The sequence below is a fragment of the Triticum urartu genome, chromosome 7 (genome assembly GCF_003073215.2).
Source record: "Triticum urartu cultivar G1812 chromosome 7, Tu2.1, whole genome shotgun sequence".
NCBI classification, from domain to species: Eukaryota; Viridiplantae; Streptophyta; class Magnoliopsida; order Poales; family Poaceae; genus Triticum; species Triticum urartu.
This window is the reverse complement of record NC_053028.1, coordinates 557,343,737-557,363,728: the sequence shown is the minus strand read 5'-3', so window position 1 is coordinate 557,363,728 and position 19,992 is coordinate 557,343,737. Positions and strand designations below refer to the sequence as shown.

At 46.5% G+C, this 19,992-nt stretch overlaps 1 protein-coding gene and 1 long non-coding RNA gene across 2 annotated transcripts; one reads left to right on the top strand and one right to left on the bottom strand.

Annotated features, from left to right (window-relative positions):
* Positions 1-1,047: 1,047 nt before the first annotated feature.
* Positions 1,048-4,342, bottom strand: LOC125520888. Its single transcript, XR_007288895.1, has 2 exons — positions 3,601-4,342; positions 1,048-3,472 (listed from the first exon to the last, which is right to left on the bottom strand). It is a non-coding gene; the product is annotated as an uncharacterized LOC125520888 (long non-coding RNA).
* A 14,533-nt stretch (positions 4,343-18,875) lies between these two features.
* LOC125524751 lies at positions 18,876-19,593 on the top strand. The gene has a single exon (XM_048689782.1). It carries the CDS (start codon positions 19,081-19,083, stop codon positions 19,345-19,347), a length of 267 nt encoding a protein of 88 aa, XP_048545739.1. The 5' UTR covers positions 18,876-19,080; the 3' UTR covers positions 19,348-19,593.
* The last annotated feature ends 399 nt before the right edge of the window (positions 19,594-19,992 follow it).

Below are 19,992 nucleotides of genomic sequence, written 5' to 3'. Positions count from 1 at the left end.
GGTATTGCTTTACGTGACGCTAAAGGCAATGTACATGAGGTCTCTGATATCTCATCGATCGTTTGCACAACACCCCTGAGCAAAGCCTGTGGGCGAAATGAGCTATTGGCCGCGGCCCAAGAAGTAGTGCGCATGGGCGGTATTGCTTTACGTGACGCTAAAGGCAATGTACATGAGGTCTCTGATATCTCATCGATCGTTTGCACCAACACCTTTGTTCTTGTTTGGTAATGCTTATGGTGTCGACTATGGATCTTTCAGTACAGAACACACACCGGATTCCTTCATAAGACTAATAAACTTGCACGTGCAACACATGTCTCAACTAATACGTTTTTCAAAGATACGTCTACTCCCGATCAAATACTACCATATGCTTATAGTTCTTGATGCTAGTGTAAGAAAATGACAACAACAAAAAACAACCAATGTAACATTCTTCAAAAGTAACAATTACAATATGGTGGCTTAAGTTGAGTTTGATCAATCTGTACACTCTATTTTTCTTTCTTCTAAAGCAGCATATAGCTCTCTCAAGAGAGGACCACAAGTACGATGTACCACAGATGCTTCTTATCATCGACCCCTCTCTACGAGACTTGGATCTCATATTAAGGTCAAGACAACCAGCTCTGCTCTACAATAGTAGTACAGCCACAGTTACTTTGGCTACATGCGCTACAGATGCTAAGGCTGAAGCGACCATGCAAGCAAAATACATGCTTGCCTCGTCTCATCCAATACTTTTGTTGTTATGCAGGCAATAAACTCCCAAAACACAAGTATGAATATGAATCGACACAAATGGCAATCAAGACCCACTATCAGTCTCATTGACCAGAAGGGATGCATGATTGATGCTATCTTCCGACACAAATGGCTGCCCGTGCATTGCCATAGAATAAAAATATGTTTTTACATGGAATTAATATGTTTTTTAAGAATAAATTTTGTGCTGCTACTTTTGAAATGATGATGTTTGTAGGATAATTGCAATCAACAAAGGTGTTCGGCAGCAGTTTCTTCAATTTGTGAATGCAAGCGTCATAGAAATGTCGTCTTTAGATTAAGACTCAATCAGAAACAGTAATTTTCTTATTTCATATTCTCACAACTCTTTTTATTTAAGTCATGCGTCTCCTCAATCATTTATATCCAGTACCGGATCTTCTTCAACTCAAGTATTTTCATATACCCCAGATTCAACACTCAACGTAAGGCTAGAATAACCACCTTCTCCATCTTCTCTTCTACCCTCCTACTCCACATGCGCCACCCCACATTGCTTCAGTTGAAATGGAAGACGGTCAATAAGTTGTCTTGATTAGATCCACCTGAGGAGCTTGAACCACAATAGATCCACCTGAGCAACTTTGATATATTTGCTTTGCAGCTGTCATGTATCCTGATTTTGGACCTGATCTGTATTGTAGTTAGAAGCATGTATCATCTAACAAAATGCCAATAAATCACAAAGTAAACAAACTAAATTCTAGAAGAAATATAACCGGGAAACTGATTAAAAGATAAAGACCATTCTAGTTACATTGCATTGTGTACAGCAAGCTTAAGCTATTTGATCTCCCACTGATTGATTGGAGCAAAGAGCCTCTGTCACATACTAAGCCATCTGATCCATGACTGGAAGCACTATTATTGTAGAGCGGAGATGGTTACTGGAAGCACTTTCAAAATTACAAATACTGGAAGCACTATTACCCCTGCAGCTTAGCAGGATGAACATCATAAAGTAATTTTATACAAAAAAGGACACCAAATAGACAATGTCACTAAGGGGAAACATTAGTACTAAGAAGGCAATCGGCACAAGATGGGGGAATGGATTTAGACCTCGTTGGAACTAAACAACCTGACGAGGTAACGTTGAAGGTCGATCCCTCTTTCGACTTAAACATGCAACCATAGTCCAACCAAATTCTAGTGATGTGGTCAATATAAGATTTCAAACATTTTACTTGAGTTGGTAAAAAGTAAATGAAAGACCAAAACGCTGGTCAGGCCCTATACTCAACTGATAATGGCAGGCTAACACTTCTGCCAACACAAAGGAAGTTCTAGCTCGTACATGTGAACATGCACCACAATCCACAAGCCTACAAAATATACTTGCACCTCAGGTTTTAAAAGTTTTCGTTGAACCTTTTGCTCCCATATCCTATGCTACTTTTTAGGCCTTAAGGGACTATACTAATGGGCATTTACTACTTCCTCCGATCCATAATAAGTGTCGCAGTTTTGAACTAAGGTTGAACACCTTAGTTCAAAGCTGCGGCACTTATATTTGGATCGGAGGGAGCACAAACTAAGGGTAAAAGGAAATCTACAAAATTGTAACCAGCTAGTGTTGTACTGCAACCTTTAGTATAGATACCTGAACACAAAGGGAAAAAAATGGAAATTAGTAGACATATATCACATCATCATAAAATTTACTTGGAAGTGACCAATATTGCTTAAACATCTCAACTAAATCAAAGCTTGAGAAGCAAAAGTTCATCTCCTCAATGCCTTCATCATAGAGGAGGTCACACATCTGCACTTTGCAAACCAACCAAAAAAATTCAGATCCAGTAAGGGGAAGCCAACTAATGAGATGAGGGTGATGGTTAGTTGTGGGGTCGACAATCCGGTGAGGGTTCGGTGAGTGCCAGCGGCAAGGCCAGGAGGCAGCGCCGTGGTGATCGTGGAGCCCGCAGGTTTGAGCCGCCATGCCTGTCCATCGGACCCATGCACAGCTGCAGGATTTGGAGAGTGAGTGGCCGACTGGCCGCGACAGCGCTACCAGAGAGCACTTCGTGGTCAAGACTAAAGCAACCTCATCCTTCCAAATCATTTTTCCACTAATTTTACAAAGACACAGATGATTCAGATATTTATATGTATAGTTTTTCTAGAACTATTTGACATTTGGAAAATTATTATTCATGCGGGTGCACATATGAATTTCTCCTATGCAGCTTGCTAGTTTTCTTCACCACCCAATTCCATTACCACTGAATCCGATCAGAAAAATAACAAGCTCACTAAATTGAATGCAGTGTGCAACATAATAACTCGTTAATATATAGCTCTCTGATCTCCAAAAATGAATGTAGAGATTCAGTTATAAAGGCTGCATTTCTTTTAGTTCTTTCAAGAGACCGGCAGAAACATTGCCTTTGAATTACAAAAATAGAGTATGTTTAACAGTCATTTACATGTTTATTTCGTTGTAGTGGCAACCCAATGGGAGAACCTTTTCCGTACTTACACATTCAACTCGCGCTTTTTAACAAAAGGACATTCACTGAATGAAAAGGAAATAATTGACGAAACAAATGTTGTGGTTAATTACCTGAAGCATACTACACATACTTAAATGTAAATGTGTTTGTCAACAGATTGTGCCACACATTTAGTCAAATCTAGATTGCAATGCACCCCTTCATTTTGTCCGCAATAATAACTTGATCTGCATGAAAGCATCCAAATTGAGAACAAACAAAGGATACGTAAAAAGACATTTAAATATCTGGAACAAGTCTCCACGCTACAACAAAGGTGAACAAGTGCCCATCTGCCAAAAAAAAAACAACAAACCCTTTGGTCAAAGTTGTATTAATAACAGCCACAATGTAACGTTGTCTCCTGCTGTTGATCCTGGTCGCAGGCCTGCACTCGGTCCTAGCCTCCTTCAATGATGCAGTTAAGAGAGGAAAAACAAGTGAGAGAAAGAGGGCATGGGAGAGATGGGGGTATGTCCTAAATCGATCAATCTCTATAAGTGTTAATCTCTCTCTCTAATCAGCTTTGGGGACTCTGAAATTTCATATGCATATATATAGGGATTTATGCTTCTATTGTAATTGGATCGTGTAGATGTTAGACGGGAACAATTCATAATGCAGAAACGAATCGGTGGGTTGAAGAAAGGACCTTGGGCTTGAAGACAAGAGCGGTGAGGGCAGGGCGGCCAGGAGGGAGGAGACATGTGGCGAAGGGCGGCTCCGGCGGCGGCGACCTGCGGCGAAGGGTGGCTCCAGGGCGGCGGCTGGGGAACCTGCGGGCCGCGTCGAAGGGCGGCTCGGTGACCTGCGGGCCACGGCGAAGGGCGGCTCCGGGGCGGCTCGGGCGCGACGGACGGGCTCGACGGCGGCTCTCGCGACGAAGGGGATCCCGCGGCGAAGGGCGTGGCGGGCGGCTCCGGAGGAATGGAGGAACGGCGGGAGGCTCGGGAGGAGCGGCGAGGAACGGGCAGAGGGCGAACGGCGGGGGAGGAGGAGCAGGGGCGAGAGGTGGAGGTCGTGCGAGAGGACGTGGAGGCGTGCGTTGTTTGTTTTTTCTGAACAGCGGGGCAGTTTTATCGATGGATGGCTTGAAGTGTTAAACACTGGATGCGTGGTTTGTTGCGTCAATCATCGAAAGATTAAGGACCATTAGATTTTATTGATGAATGGATCTGATTGTTTGGTTCTCCGCCCTCTCTTCCTTTTATAGGAATAGATAGATAGTAGATAGATTCCTAGATTCCTAAATAGGCTGGCCCACATAATAGACCACCGCTGACCAGCTTTGAAAATCATCTAGAAGGTTCATTCTTTGGGCTGATTTTCTCTGTGGTTTTTTTACTTTATTTACTTGGTGAGTTTTCTATTGGGTTTATTTTTCGTTCTTCGTTTTCATTCTCCCTTTTCTTTTTCATTTTGTTTTTTATTTTAAAATACGTGAATTTTTTTCATATGCCCGAACAATTGTAAATCCTCAAACTTTTTTCAAATCCGTGAACCTTTTAAAATACCATGAACAATTTTTCCAAATTCATGAACTTTATAAATTCACAATTTTTTAAATTCATGAACTTTTTAAATTCATAATTTTTCCCAAAATTATGACTATTTTGTCATTTTTCACATTTTGCTAACTCAGCAATTTTTGAAAAGAAAAGCAAAAATCGGTTTTATCTTCTGAATCAACAAAGTAGCAGCACAGAAAAAACAACCGTAAAATAACCGTGCATAATCGATGGAGCGAGCAAAACCAATGAGTGAAACGAGCCATCGGTCGCGGCCCAGAAGGTAGTGTGTGCGAGCGCTATAGCGTTACTTGGCGCTAAAGGTGTTGTACATAGGTCTTTGATATCTCGTCGATCATTGCCCTCCTTGCTCCCACCCCTTCGCCGGTACCCAATAAGCTTGCAATTCTTCTTTCACGAATACACATGATGTGTATCGCTCCATTGACAGAGGGTGGAAAATGAAGGAAATATACCCTAGAGGCAATAATAAAGTTGTTATTTATATTTTCTTATATCATGATGAATGTTTATTATTCATGCTAGAATTGTATTAACCGGAAACTTAGTACATGTGTGAATACATAGACAAACAGAGTGTCACTAGTATGCCTCTACTTGAATAGCTCGTTAATCAAAGATGATTAAGTTTCCTAGCCATGGACAAGAGTTGTCATTTGATGAACGGGATCACATCATTAGAGAATGATGTGATTGACTTGACCCATCCGTTAGCTTAGCACGATGATCGTATAGTTTGTTGCTATTGCTTTCTTCATAACTTATACATGTTCCTATGACTATGAGATTATGCAACTCCCGAATACTGGAGGAACACTTAGTGTGCTATCAAACGTCACAACGTAACCGGGTGACTATAAAGATGCTCTACAGGTGTCTCCGATGGTGTTTGTTGAGTTGGCATAGATCGAGATTAGGATTTATCATTCCGTGTATCGGAGAGGTATCTCTGGGCCATCTCGGTAATGCACATCACTATAAGCCTTGCAAGCAATGTGACTAATGAGTTAGTTGTGGGATGTTACATTATGAAACGAGTAAAGAGACTTGCCGGTAACGAGATTGAACTAGGTATTGAGATACCGACGATCGAATCTCGGGCAAGTAACATACCGATGACAAAGGGAACAACATATGTTGTTATGCGGTTTGACCGATAAAGATCTTCGTAGAATATGTAGGAACCAATATGAGCATCCAGGTTCTGCTATTGGTTATTGACCAGAAGTGAGTCTCGGTCATGTCTACATAGTTTTCGAACCCGTAGGGTCCGCACGCTTAACGTTCGGTGACAATCGGTACTATGAGTTTATGTGTTTTGATGTACCGAAGGTAGTTCGGAGTCCCGGATATGATCACAGACATGGCGAGAAGTCTCGAAATGGTCGAGACATAAAGATTGATATATTGGACGGATATGTTCGGACACCGGAAGTTTTCCAAAGAAGTTTCGAATAAAACCAGAGTGCAGGAGGGTTATCGGAAACCCCAGGAAAACTAATGGGCCTCGATGGACCTTAGTGGAGAGAGAGAGGGGCGGCCAGGGCAGGCTACGCGCCCCCTCCCCCTTGAGTCCGAATTGGACTAGGAAGGAGGGCGGCGCCCCCTTTTCCTTTCCCCTATCCCTCTCCTTCCTTTCCCCTCTCTTCCTTTTGGTGGAAACCTACTAGGACTTGGAGTCCTAGTAGGATTCCCCTCTTGGGGGCGCGCCAAGGAGGGTCGTCCGGCCTCCCCTCCCTCCTTTATATATGTGGGGAGGAGGCACCCTAGAACACACAAGTTGATTGTTTAGCCGTGTGCGGTGCCCCCCTCCACAGATTTCCATCTCAGTCATATCGTTGTAGAGTTTAGGCGAAACTCTGCGTAGGTAACTTCATCATCACAGTCATCACGCCGTCGTACTGATGAAACTCTCCCTCGACCTCAGCTGAATCTAGAGTTCATGGGACGTTACCGAGCTGAACGTGTGCAGATCGCAGAGGTGCCTTACCTTCGATGCCAGGATCGGTCGGATCGTGAAGACTTACGACTACATCAACCGCGTTGTCATAACGCTTCCGCTTACGGTCTACGAGGGTACATGGACAACACTCTCCCCTCTCATTGCTATGCATCAACTAGATGGATCTTGCGTGTGCGTAGGTTTTTTTTTTAAATTACTGTGTTCCCCAACAGAAAAGTACATGTGGTGGCGATCCTCGTATACGACGCATACGACATGATCGAGCATAGAGAGAGGGGTTGGACAGCCCCCATAGTTTCAGGTTACAGGGATGATTATGATTAGCCCTCTAGCACCTGCTCTAGCCCAAGTATGAGCTTCCTCCTGTATTGCGGTAACCAGGCGAGTACGTGAAGGAGTGGTGTCTTCAAAGATGCATGCGTTGCGGTGTTTTCATATTATCTAAGCGGCCAAGGCAACAAGCATCTCAAGACCTTTGTGATGGCTAGTTAGGGAGTCTAGTTTAGTTCATCCTTCAAGCTTGTGCACGGAGAACCCACTCTCGTATGTGATAGTCCTGATTCTGGACCATTTGTTCATGTTTAGTAATATAATGTCTGCCCAGTAGGCACTCAAAAAAATATCCTATTAGTAAGCCATCACACAAATTGGTTAAATATATTTCAAAAAATCACTTTCTATAGAACACCATGCATGGAAACCTACTCGTCCTTCTGACAAAGATAGGATCATGCATGGATCTAATTGATGCCCTTGATTTTCGCAAAAGAGAAGAAAAAAAATTGAGGGCATGCCGACTCCCAAATCAAACACCATATTTGTTTGCGGACTGGTTCGAACTGGTGTCCGGATACTGATACAGGAACCGACCATCTAACAATACGCCTCAAATGTTTGTTTTACCCGTTTTGAAAAATAGCAGCAAAAACACTCTTCGCCAACTCCTTTCGTCAAATTAGTAGCCTTCTGCGTGATTACATGTGAAAAGCTTTCGTTAGAAGCTTCCGCCATCTTGCTACGTGATGTGCCCTATTTGATTAGGAGCTTCCATCATCCAGCGAAGCAAAGCAAGAAGTTTCCGCCATTATTCCTATGTGATTAGTAGTGATTAGGAGCTTCCGCCATTGAAGTCCTGTCTGTGATTCATATTCCACCCCCCTCTCCCCACGTCGTCCGCTCTCGGGCGACTCGGGGGCGAAACCCTAGGCACCGCCGGTCCCCCGCCTCCCCTTCTCCTCCTTCCCCGCTGCCGCCGGCAGCCGTCGTCGGGCTTGCCCGCGCGGCGGTAGGCGGCGGCGGGGGCTTCCCCGCACACCCGCCTCGACCTCTGGAGAGCCGCCCCCCACCTCGCATCGGGCGCCGCCACCCGCTTTTCCCTGGTGGCCGCCGAGGCCGGCCCTCTGCGGCGGCTGCCGCCGGCGTTGTCGCCCCGCGCCTGTCGTCGGGGACGGCTCTGCCCATCAGATCCGTCCGCCTTGCTCCGATCTGGCGGCTGGTGGGCCGGGGTTCGCCGGATCCGCCCGGATCTGGCCGGCGTGGCCTTGCCTCGTCCTGCCCGGCTTGGATGTTCGCGGTGTGGTGCTCCCTGGTGGCGGTGGTGTGGGTCGTTCCCCATGTTTCCACGGAATGTGTGCGGTGGGTGGATGCCGGGGCGGCGGCCTCGGGCGGTGTGGACGGCGTTGCCTCTTCGGCGGGCGACGGTCGTGGGTGCTGGTGGTCCGCGACTTCGGCCGTGCGGGCGGCGAGGTCTCGGTGGACGTCTACTACCGTGGGTCGGGGTGCCCCGTCACCCGGCGTGCCTGCTTCGATGAAGTCCAACTCTTTCTCCGGCTGCGTGCGCTCCCCTGGCCAGGTCTTTGGCTGGGTGGATGGGATGGGGGCGGGACCGGGGGAAACCCTTGGCCGTCGGCGGAGGCCACGACAATGGCGGCGTCTTTGCTGGGCGTCGGTCCCCTTCTTGGAGGCCTTGTCGAGGTCCTCTCTCGTCTTTCACCGTGATCTTCCTTTGGGCGAAAGCTCTAGTTCCCCTTGCGGGCGACGGCGTCGTACCCTCGTCGCGCTCCTTCTTGAAGGCGTCGCCTGGGGTTCCCGGAAGCATGGTGGGCGCTTTGCGGTGCGTGTGAGGTGTTTGGCGGCGGCATTGTGTGCAGCGTTTCACCTATTCTCCGCCGGTCTTCGTCCTGTGGTAGCGCTCCTTCTGCTTGGAGATGGACTAGCGTAGATGGTGGTCGTCGTTTGGCGTCTTGATGGCGTCGATGGCGGAGGATCCTGCCAAGGTTGGCACCTCAATCTGCTCTGAAGATGGATTAATGGAAGATGGCGGCGACGACACATATGAGTGCGTCAGACCGGATTGTGCCCCGGACCCGGTATGTGGCTCGGTCGGGGCCTCCGGCTTTAGATGTTAGGCTTAGGTGAGAGGTCTGGGTATTTGGTCCAGCTTACACCCCCTTCATCATATGGATAGGAGTAGTGGCAGATGTTGCCAAGATGACAGATTCAGGCATATTGTTGTATTATTTTGTAAGGTCCTCGAGAATAATCAATAAAATGGCAGTATGCATCTACCAGATACAGAGACCGAGGGTCATCTTCCTTTTCTAAAAAAAAGGAGCTTCGGCCATCATGCCAAACTAGCTTCCGCCAAATCCGTTATATGCTTGCGTCAAATCCTAAAGTAGCACTACTAGGTTCTGCCAAATGCTACACTAATTACTGTCATCACGTGTGGTTTCCGCAATATCAGCGGCCCATCCGGACAGAGAAAACATACATGATGGCTTTTGGTTCGTCCTATGGATGTTCAGACTTCCGCAAAACTTTTTTTTGTTTAGTTTCGTTTTGCGGGAAAATGAACGTCCAGACCGATCAGCATATGAATGCAGGATTGCATTGAATAACGAACTGAGTCAAGACAACGCGATCCGAACACTTGCTGGAGTTTTGAAGGTCCAAAATGCCCTTGAAATGAAAGGAAAAGTAACTTTCATCCTACAAAATGAGCTCAAGGCAGTCTCAAATTAGGGCGACGCATGGCAGTTTCTCGCTCAGCTTGGGTCGATCGCGACGCTTGGTTGCTAGCACGGTGCCCGGCTCCGTGAGACGCTGGCGACCTAACACCTAGCGTGTCGAGCGATACCAACCGCCCCCCGCCACCAGAAATCTACTGCACTCATGGAGTGAATAGCAAAAAACTACCACATTACGGGCTATCGTTCCGAAAAACTACCGCTTTTTTTAATTTTTCAAAAAACTACCACAAAAGTGGCTGGCTGTTCCAAAAAACCCAAGTGGCCGAACGGTTAAGTTTTAACTGGGGTTATGACATGTGGGGCCCGCCCGTCAGGGTTTTGTCGGCCACAGTGCTCACGGCGCGCGGGTGACGGCCGTTAGGGCGCACGGGCCGTCCCGACCAGGTCAAAACGGATCCGGCCCTCACTCTGTCTCCCTCTCGCTCACTCACTCTCTCCCCCCTCACTCTCACTCTCCCCCCTCGCTCTGTTTCCCCTGGCCGAGCTCTCCATCGTCGCCGACCACCTCAGTTCCTCGTCGCCGGCCAGGATGCCTTCTTGGAATGATGGGGATGAAAGCTCCGACGACAGCATGGGGGGCAACCTAATGGACATGGAGTACTTTGTAAGCCTCATCCTCCTCCTCTCTGTCATTATCTAGGGTTAGGATTAGGGTTGAATCGATTTGGGAATGAGGGTTGATGAGATGTATATTTGTATGGATGGATTCGTTTGGTTTGGTTATCTATTAGTTTTGATCTAGGGTATGGATGGCACTATGATGTCTGATCTGACCTTGAGCAAGGCAAAGCTTGACTCAAGTTGAACTAGTTGATGCATTGGTTCTGATCTACCTTTTACTGCATGTAGGACACACCTGACACCATCCCTGAGCCACTCTGGTGTGGTGCTCCCATGGAGGAAGTTGCCAAGTGTACTCTGCACGATATGAAGCCTAGGAAGTGTGTTGCTTTTGAAGGTGCTAACACTGGGAGGAGGTTCTATGGATGCCCTGTTCAGGTGAGTAATTGAGTATGCTGGGTGGATTCAGTTATGCCTAGTGGATTCAGTTATGTCAGTTCAATTATGCCTAGTGGATTCAGTTATGCCCGAGTGGTTACTGAATTTGTACATTAACTCTGTTTGAACTGAATTTAGTACTGAATTTATGGTTACATGTCCTCCTTGTGTACCAATCCTCTTTTTGAATTGAAGTTAGAACTGAATTTATGCATTTTCTGAAGTATGTGTTCTCTGATCAAACTACAGGGAGGTGTGAATTGTGGTGTAGTTCAGTGGGTTGATCCTGCCTGGCCTGATGTACTTAAGAACTGCCTCATCAAGTTGTGGGAAATGTTCCATGAGCAAAACCTTGGAAGGATTCAAGACAAGCATGCATATGAGGATGAGGTTGCCAAGTTGAAGAAGGACTATGATCTGCTCTGCACTGAGTATCATAAAATGGTTGATGATGTTAGCAAGATGTTTGACTGGCAGGATGGTGTTGGCAAGATTGACTACCAAAAAGCAATGGATGCTGAGAAATTTGAGAAGCAGAAGGAAGATCTAGAGCTGGAGATGAAGATGGAGAAGCTAAGGCTAGCAAAAGAACAGAGGTGTATCCTTCAGGCCCAGGCAGACATAATTCACAACACCAGAAAGGCAATGAAAGAGATAAAGGTGGACAGGGATCTTCTTGCATAAGAGAAGACAGAGCTTGAGAAAGTAGTTGCTGATCTGCTGAATGCTGGCCATGGGAGCAAGGAAAAGCTTGAGAAAATCAAGGCCATACTGGAGGCTTGAAGATTTGGACAATGGTGGTTAAGTAAGTAAGGTGGCCTACACATATAACAGGCCTTGCAAGATGATGGTAGGAGTATATTTTATGCAGTCCTATATGAACTGTTTAAGTTATGGTAACTAGAGTGGTGGAGAACCTTTGCTAAGTCTGGCTTATGTTATTGTACTGTTAAGAACCTATCTATCTTAAGTAATGCAGTGAAGAACTGTTTTATTTCTTTAGGTTGTTTTCCTGAAAGTAGCAATGCTGAACTAGTATATTTTTGGGCCTAAAACCATTATGTACACATTGTGGGCCTAGATTGGGCTGTTTTATTACTCCACCTACCTACCACCAACCATTAGTAGTCTATAAAGCCCACCCCTTGAGTGAAACCGCAGTCAATCCCCCCATCCCCACCCTTCTCAACCCCCCAGCCGCCAAAGAAACCCTAGAATCCAAGGGAGAGATGGATCCTGGAGAGGTCATAGATGGAGAAGAAGAGGTGCCCAGGCAAGCCAGGCGCAGAGATGCAAGGAGGAGGGCGAGAAGGCAACTTGCTGAGATGATCCTTGTAGCACGCAACCGCAAGGACATAGAGCAGTTCCTGGAGGCATTCCCCCTGGTTCCAACCCTAGTGATGATGATATCATCTACTGGGCAAGGAGGAGGGCAAATTTGCATCCCTTTCAGGTCACTAGGCAGAGGTGGACTAGGATTCTGTACCCATGATGTTGCTGTTATGTTTCTGTGTTCCTAGATCTGTCTTTCTATCTATGTGATGTTTGAAGTTTGTGTAAGAACAATTTTTAAATGAGCTATGTATGTGATGAATCAAGTTGTCTATGATGCAATGCAATGTATGAAGCTGGTGAAAGAATAATGTTGAATGATCTATCTATGTGATGAATCAATCTGTCTATGATGCAATTTATGAGTGAATCTTTTATCTATATTTGTATGTATGAATGAATTGATCTTGTGATCTTGATGTTTTAAGTTAGATATGTTATGGTTTGGTCAGATGGCCATATCTTATTGTTTTAGGTTTGATCTCTTAGGGTTTGGTGCCTAGATGGGCAAATCTTGATGTTTTAGCTTTGATATGTTAGGTTTTGGTCCTAGATAGCCACTTTGGGGTTGGTCGACAAGTAGCCACCCAAAGTGGCCAAATTTGGGTGGCTTTAGGGTTGGTCGACAAGTTCCACCCCAAAGTGGCCAAATGTGGCCACTTTGGGGTTGGTCGACAACTAGCCATTGTTGGGATTGGTCGACAAGTTGCCCCCCAAAGTGACCAAATTGACCTAATCATATCAATCAATTATCAACAGAATAAATCACTTGATCTACATAACAATGCTCAGCATAAGAAATAATTTCATATGAAACAATTCATAACCTAGGACATATCAAATCAAAATAGAGCTTGACAGCAGATAACTTAATTGTTCCAAGCAGTTCAAACACAGACCATATAACTTAATTGTTCCAAACAGTTCATACATAGACCACATAACTTAATTGTTCAAATGAAAACAGAGTTCACTACAAATAACATAGATAGCAAGCATGCCTAACAAGCAGAGTTCAAGGCATAAAGCATAGTTGAGTGCAACACATTCAATGGTTGCCACTGGCTGTGAAATACAAAGCAAGTTTACTTGGGGCCTTCCTCTTCCTCTTAGAACCAACATCAGCTTGACCTGATGTTGATGCTGCGCTTAGAGCATTGAAACCTCTTGCACTTGACCTGGTGTTCTTTGCTGGAGATGATGCGCTTGACCTGGTGTTGTTGGCTGGTGCTGAAGCAGGTGGTGGGTTCTTTCTCTTTCTTGATCCACCTGTTGAAACTGCAGTAGATGTGGTTGCCCTTGTTGTAGCAGATGTGGTTGCCCTTGTTGAAGCTGTTGCTGGTTTCCTGCCCCTAAGTGGTCCTAAAGCTGGAGCAGGACCTGCAGCTGGAGCAGGACCTACAGCTGGAGCTGGACCTGATGATGTGGCCCTAGCTGGAGGTGGCCTGGTTGGTGCTGAAGTTGCTGGGTAGGATGCCCTGTTTTCCTACAATTAAAAACAAGTTGTAGCTCACAAGATGTATGCATTAAAAACAAGTAGCAGATTTTCCTTGTTGAACTGGCTTAGTTACCTGGTGGTTGTTTTTCCTTATCATAAACTTGGCCTTAAGTCTATCTCCACACATTGTCCACCTGTGACCTTGCAGACCACAGTTACTGCATGTTATTGTGCCCATCCTTAATGTATCCTTTGGAGCTGGCACCTCAAATTCACCCTTTCTCCTAGCTGTCTGCTTCTTGCCTTTCTTCTCCCTAAAAACCGGTGGTTCTATGTCTGGTGTGTTGGTGTTGGGCTAGAATTCAGGGCCAGAGACAGGGTAGATGATGTGCTGGTATGCAGCCTTATACATTGGCTTCTTAAAGAATGGATGCACATAATCTTCTGGGTGAACTTTTATCTTCTGCATTGCAGATATTGCATGGTGGCAAGGTGATCCAGTCATGTCCCACCTCCTGCAAGAGCAGCTCCCTACATCAAGGTTCACACAATATGTGTTCTCTCCACTAGTTACTTCCCAGATGTTGGGACCAGCCATGTTTGCTTCACAGTATTTAGCCCACTTCTTGCTCTCCTCAAGCTTCTCCATGTAATGTGGGGTTATTTCCCACCTACAGCTCTCTGTTTTCTCTCTGATGCCCTGGTACTTAACCATTAGTTTGGTCCTCAACCCTTCAAACATGGTTTTAATTGGTTTTGACCTAACATCTAGAATCATTTTGTTGAAAACCTCACTAAGGTTGTTCACTACCAAGTCAGTCTTGCACACATGATCCATTACATATCTAGCCCAACACTCCTTAGGGATGCCATTCAACCACATGTAGGCTGGTTCACATGCTGCTTTCAAACCTGCCATTCCTTCTTTGTGATCATGTTCAGTGAAGGAATAGCTAGCTTTGTCAACCTATTTCTTAAGTTCTTCTGCTCTAAAGCCAGCTGACTGGAAGTTGGCATATATGTGTCTTAGGCAATATCTTTGTGGGGATTGAGAAAATACTTCATTAATTGCTTTAAGAAGGCCCTGTTGTTTGATTACATAAGGTAGTAATGAGATAACTATAGCAGCATTGCTATGTGCATAAGAATAATACAGAGTCAGAGAAAATACCTTCTGCCTGTCAGACATGATGGTGTAGTTCCCAAACTGGTTGCTAGTGCCAATGCAGACTCTAAGTTGGTTTAAAAACCAAGTCCAGCTAGGCCCATCCTCTTTGTCAACCACCCCAAAAGCAATTGGGAACACATTGTTGTTCCCATCTCTCCCAGTTGCTGCCAATATTTGCTGGCCTGTGGATAACTTGATGAAGCAACCATCAAGTCCTGCATAAACAGAGATAATTAGGGCAAAATTGAATAACTTGATTACATTTCTAACATGATTAAATCACTGATTTGTACCTATGGAAGGCCTACAGCCAGTAAGAAATCCATCTTTTGATGCCTGGAGGCAATAGAACATGTACTTGAACCTTGGTGTGGGGGCTGGGTTCAAAGAATCCTCAAAAGTTGTCACTATGCACCTACTTTCAGGGTTTGTGTCAAGCACACATTGTAGGTAGTCCCTCAACCTCAGATACTGCTTTCTATGATCACCTTGCACAACATCAACAGCTATCAGTTTTGCCCTATATGCCAAACTCCTAGGTACATGCACCCCAAACTTCTTCTTAGTATGTTTGAGAACTGTCTCTACATCAGCCTTTACATTTGATCTAACTGTGTCCTCCACAGCTTCTGCAACCCATTCAGCAGTAACCTTTTTACTCTCTCCACAAGCTCCACAACTATGATTCATGTGGCACTTCTTGATTGTGAATGTATCTTCATGGGCTACTTTGGATGCAGTCATGAAAAATTCACATCCATTCTTCCTCTCTAGGCACCAAACAATAACCCTTGATGGTTCATTCCTATGGTACTGAAAGTTTCTCAAAGTCCTAACATGAAAATTTCTCAATGCCTTTCTAAACTCATACACATTGGTAAAGCAAAGGTCCTTGCACAGCTGCTCATGTGCATCAGGTACCTTTGGGCCATACCATTTCCTCTCTTTCTTCTTCTTCAATCTTCTCTTCCTTCCAGAAGGTAGTCTTGGAGTCTCCCCATCTGAGTCAGAAATGCCCACATCACCAGGGAAGCAATACTCATCAGCTTCAGGTACAAAATCTTGAAACTTTGGGATCTCTGGCTGACTGTGAGCTCTGGAAGTTGGACCTGGATTTGCTGCTGCTCTTCTCACAGGCTTGAGTTTCTCAGGCCTGCATTTTTCCACAACTATTTCCTCTCCACTGTCAGCCTCTTTCTCCTCCTGCCAAAACTCTGAAACATCACTGTCACCTTCAAACTGTGGTCTGTCTTCTACAGCATCTCTTTCTTCTTCATTTCCAATATTTTCTTCACCTCTCTTCCAAGCCTTGTAAGACATCTTTATCCCTCTATAGTCACCCCTATCAATCTCAAAGTCTGAGGATGATTTGTCAATATCATCATCCTCTTGACCAGCAGCCTGTCCATCATCATCTCCACCATTAGCTTCTGAAATGTTGAAGTTACAGCTTTGCTGTGTGTTCAAATTAACTTCAAGAGGGTGGACCACTCCATCTTGTGACAGACTTAACACAAAACCAGGACCCCCCACTGGACTGCCTATTGGAATTTGTTCTTCACAAACATTGTGAGCCCTGTTACAATCAACATCTCTATCTTCATTTGCCTTGGAAACAATGATATTGAGCACTGTGAAATCTGAGTGGTCTATCATTTCTTCAACTGCATCTTGACTGTCCAGAAGAAATAAACCTTCCTGTCCAATCCCTTGTTCTTTTACCCAGTATATGTAGTCATCTGACCCATAGCCTTCAGTCTCAGTAAGTGCTATCAAGTTCAGAAAATGTGATGTCTGAAACAGAAAACCTCCTTTCCATATTATCTCTGCCCTGGAAATGCAGCCTAACCTCCCAAATTTCATCATCCAGCCTGCATTACATAATATGTTATTTGAAAAGCCCAACTAACTAAGTGTTTTTTGCTACAAAAATTCAGTGCACACTAACTATAAAGTATAGTAAGGAATCTGAATCCAACAAATGCTTCTCTGAATCCACCATGCATTTCTACTAAATCTAACTAATCCTTCAGTGCTAAGTGATACTGTTGCATCCAAAACATGCCACAGAGTGTTTGCTCAACTATTATTCAGTGCATGTTCATGTTCTAAGATGAATCACAGCAGCATCAACCTAGGGTTTGGTCAAAAAACTAACTAAATTATGCTATGTTGTTTGAAATGAACAAGCAGAAATGCAGAAACTGTTGAAGGAGCTCATAAGAGGAAAAAAACTTACTCCACCCCTCCAAATGCAGAGGCCCAGTGCTGGGAGTTGGCCGGATCTGCCTGCACAGCGCTAGCAAGAGACCTCGCTGCTCTGTACTCAAGCGAGAACTGGCAATCATCAGGCGACGGCGGTGTAGCATGTGGCGTAGGAGCCTGCATCAGAGCTGCAGCCTGTGGTGTCCGCTGCGGCGGCGACGGCGGCGCCGCCTGGGTTGCGAAGCTACCACTCCCCAGCCAGTTATCAACCTCTGAGAACTCGCCGCCTCCATCCCCCCTTCCACCTCCACCCGTTGAATGGCCGCCATCGCCTAGTTTCGCCACCGCCGCCGCCATCGGAGAGGGAGGCGCGCACGAGAGAGAGGGAGACAGAGAGGGGGAAGACAGAGTGAGGGGGCGGGCCGGATCCGTTTGACCTGGTCGGGACGGCCCGTGCGCCCTAACGGCCGTCACCCGCGCGTCGTGAGCACCGTGGCCGACAAAACCCTGACGGGCGGGCCCCACATGTCATAACCCCAGTTAAAACTTAACCGTTCGGTCACTTGGGTTTTTTGAAACAGCCAGCCATTTTGTGGTAGTTTTTTGAAAAATTAAAAAAAAGCGGTAGTTTTTCGGAACGATAGCCCATAATGTGGTAATTTTTTGCTATTCACTCGCACTCATGAGCACGGACAAATTTTCTCCAGTGCCGATTCGGTCCGTCTTTTCACTTTTGGAGGAGGGAGACATGCATGCAATGGGAACCTCTTTCCGTCCGCACATAGTTTGATCTCCACGTGCATCTTTAGTTTTGAGCGGAAGTTCCTCCGTGTTCAACGGCGGGTGCATATCCTTTTGCTGATAGCCTCCTATGCTCCATCGCTGTAGGAAAAGTGCTTACGCTGGGCCACTAAGCCAAAAATCAGAACACGCTTACCCATGGCCATTGATGTCCCGGTTCATGCATGCATCTAAAACAAGTCACTCAATGAACCACTCAGCCATGAGCGTTGTGATCGAGGACAACATCACCTGTCGAAAAGACGTACAGCGACTAAATTCCAGGGAGGAAAAAAAGGAGAGAGAAGCGTCCGCTTGTGTGGCATTGACATATGCAGTACTGGAACAAGGAAAAAAGCTATACGTTGCCGCAGCCCGTGCATCATCATGCTTCGTGGTCGTTTAATTTGACTCGCACGTGCAGGAACGTGTTTAACAAGCCAGAGACACACCGGTCGACCAGGTGGATACGACTTTGCGCGGAATGTCAAGCAGAATCATGCATGTTGCAGCGCCCTGAGCAGTATAAACCGGACCAGAGAAGAGAGGATGTTCGGCCAGTCGCGGCTGAACCACACACACGCCGACGCGCGCACGTCAGTCAGCGTCGTCCCGGCCGGCCCCGGGTGCGTGTCAGCACGTGTAGGCGCGGCTTCTCCCCGGAGCTAGCCCGGATCCTCGTCGACCGATCCTGCCGCTGACTTCTCGGTCACTTTCGGCACCCGCGGAGTACGCAGGTACCACGAACTGTCCGCATCTGTCCGTCCCAGCCAGTGCTTTTCATCGACTGTGGAGCCACGAAATCTAGGCCGAGGCACGTAATTTCTTCAGCAGTCTAGTCAGAGTTTAGACACACAGCGAGCTGAGCTGATGCCGGCGAGAACGGTCCACCGCTAGCTACCCTGCTTGTCAGGTGTCACGTCGGCGTCCGAGTATTCAAAGTCCCACTTCCCGGGCGCACGAAATTCTCGCGGTTGTAACTTCCACGCTAGAATTCCATGGGCACGCACGGCTGGCGACCTAGATGATAGATCACCTCCATCCTCGTACGTGCTACGCCCGGCCGGGGTCCGGGGTCGGTGTCGCTTCCACGACGCTTCGGCCTCCACGCACGCACGCCAGCCCGGGCTGCCTGCCGCTGCCGCTGCCGCTGCTGATTTTCCAACGCTTCCGACCATTCCAAGTTTCCGACGGTCAAAGCCGAAGAGCTAGCCCATCAACTTCGATCCCTATATAACAAGCCCCGGCCACAACACAACGGCAAACAAAGCATCAGAAAGACGACACACGCACGTGCGCAGCTGCGGCGTATTTCTTCTTCACCTGCTTCCCGGTCAAAAGAGAGAAAGAATGGCGACCAGGCTCAGAGCCGGAGCACCGGCGGGCGCTCTCCTCGTGGTGGCGTGCCTGGTTCTTGCGACGGCGGCGGCCGTGAGTGGCGCCAGGCCGCTCGCGGTGCGGGAGGAAGGCGGCACTCCGCGTGCGGTGACGGTGGAATCGCCGGCAGGCGATGCTATCCAGACGGTGGCGAGGGCCGTCGAGCGCAGGTTATTGGTCGACGTCGGCATGCTCCTTGGGATCAAGGACTCCGGGCCCAGCCCCGGCGCCGGGCATTAAGCGCCGGACATGCCATCCCATGCCACGGCTGCCATTGGAACTCGGGAGGAGGCGTAGGATGATTCATGGTTTCATGATTGTTTCTTTAGTTCTTTATTCATGTACGTACACGAGTAACGGAGTAAGCACCATAGTTTAGTGTCTTATAAGTGTCTGATTTTGCAGTGCAATTTAAAGCATTTTTTTATATCAGATGTACTAGACATGGAACACTTTCTTTGAGTCAGCAAGTTATGATGATGAAACTTATCCTTGTTCCTAATGTTTTGAGAGGGTTTCTTATGATCCTGTTTAGTTTTTAGATGCTGATTTCACCTATACGCAAAGCATCCCTGGCTCTCTCTTTTTTTGACAAAAAGAGTTTCCCTCGCTTTATATTATAAGGCAACCACCGCCGAAGGAGAGCTCGTTAATGATGTCACGATCATGCCCGCTTGTTGAGCAGCTTCCACAGCTATGAGAAGCCACACATTTTGTAAATAACAACAGTGGATCGAAGCAAAATCACATGCTAAATCACAAATTTAATGCGAATAGTCCATAGCGTCTAGGTGAGCACCCCAACCCCTACCCAAAGAGATTGAACTTCCACAAAGAGATCCGGAAAGTTAGTATGGCACCACCTACCTCCCAACACTCCACTAA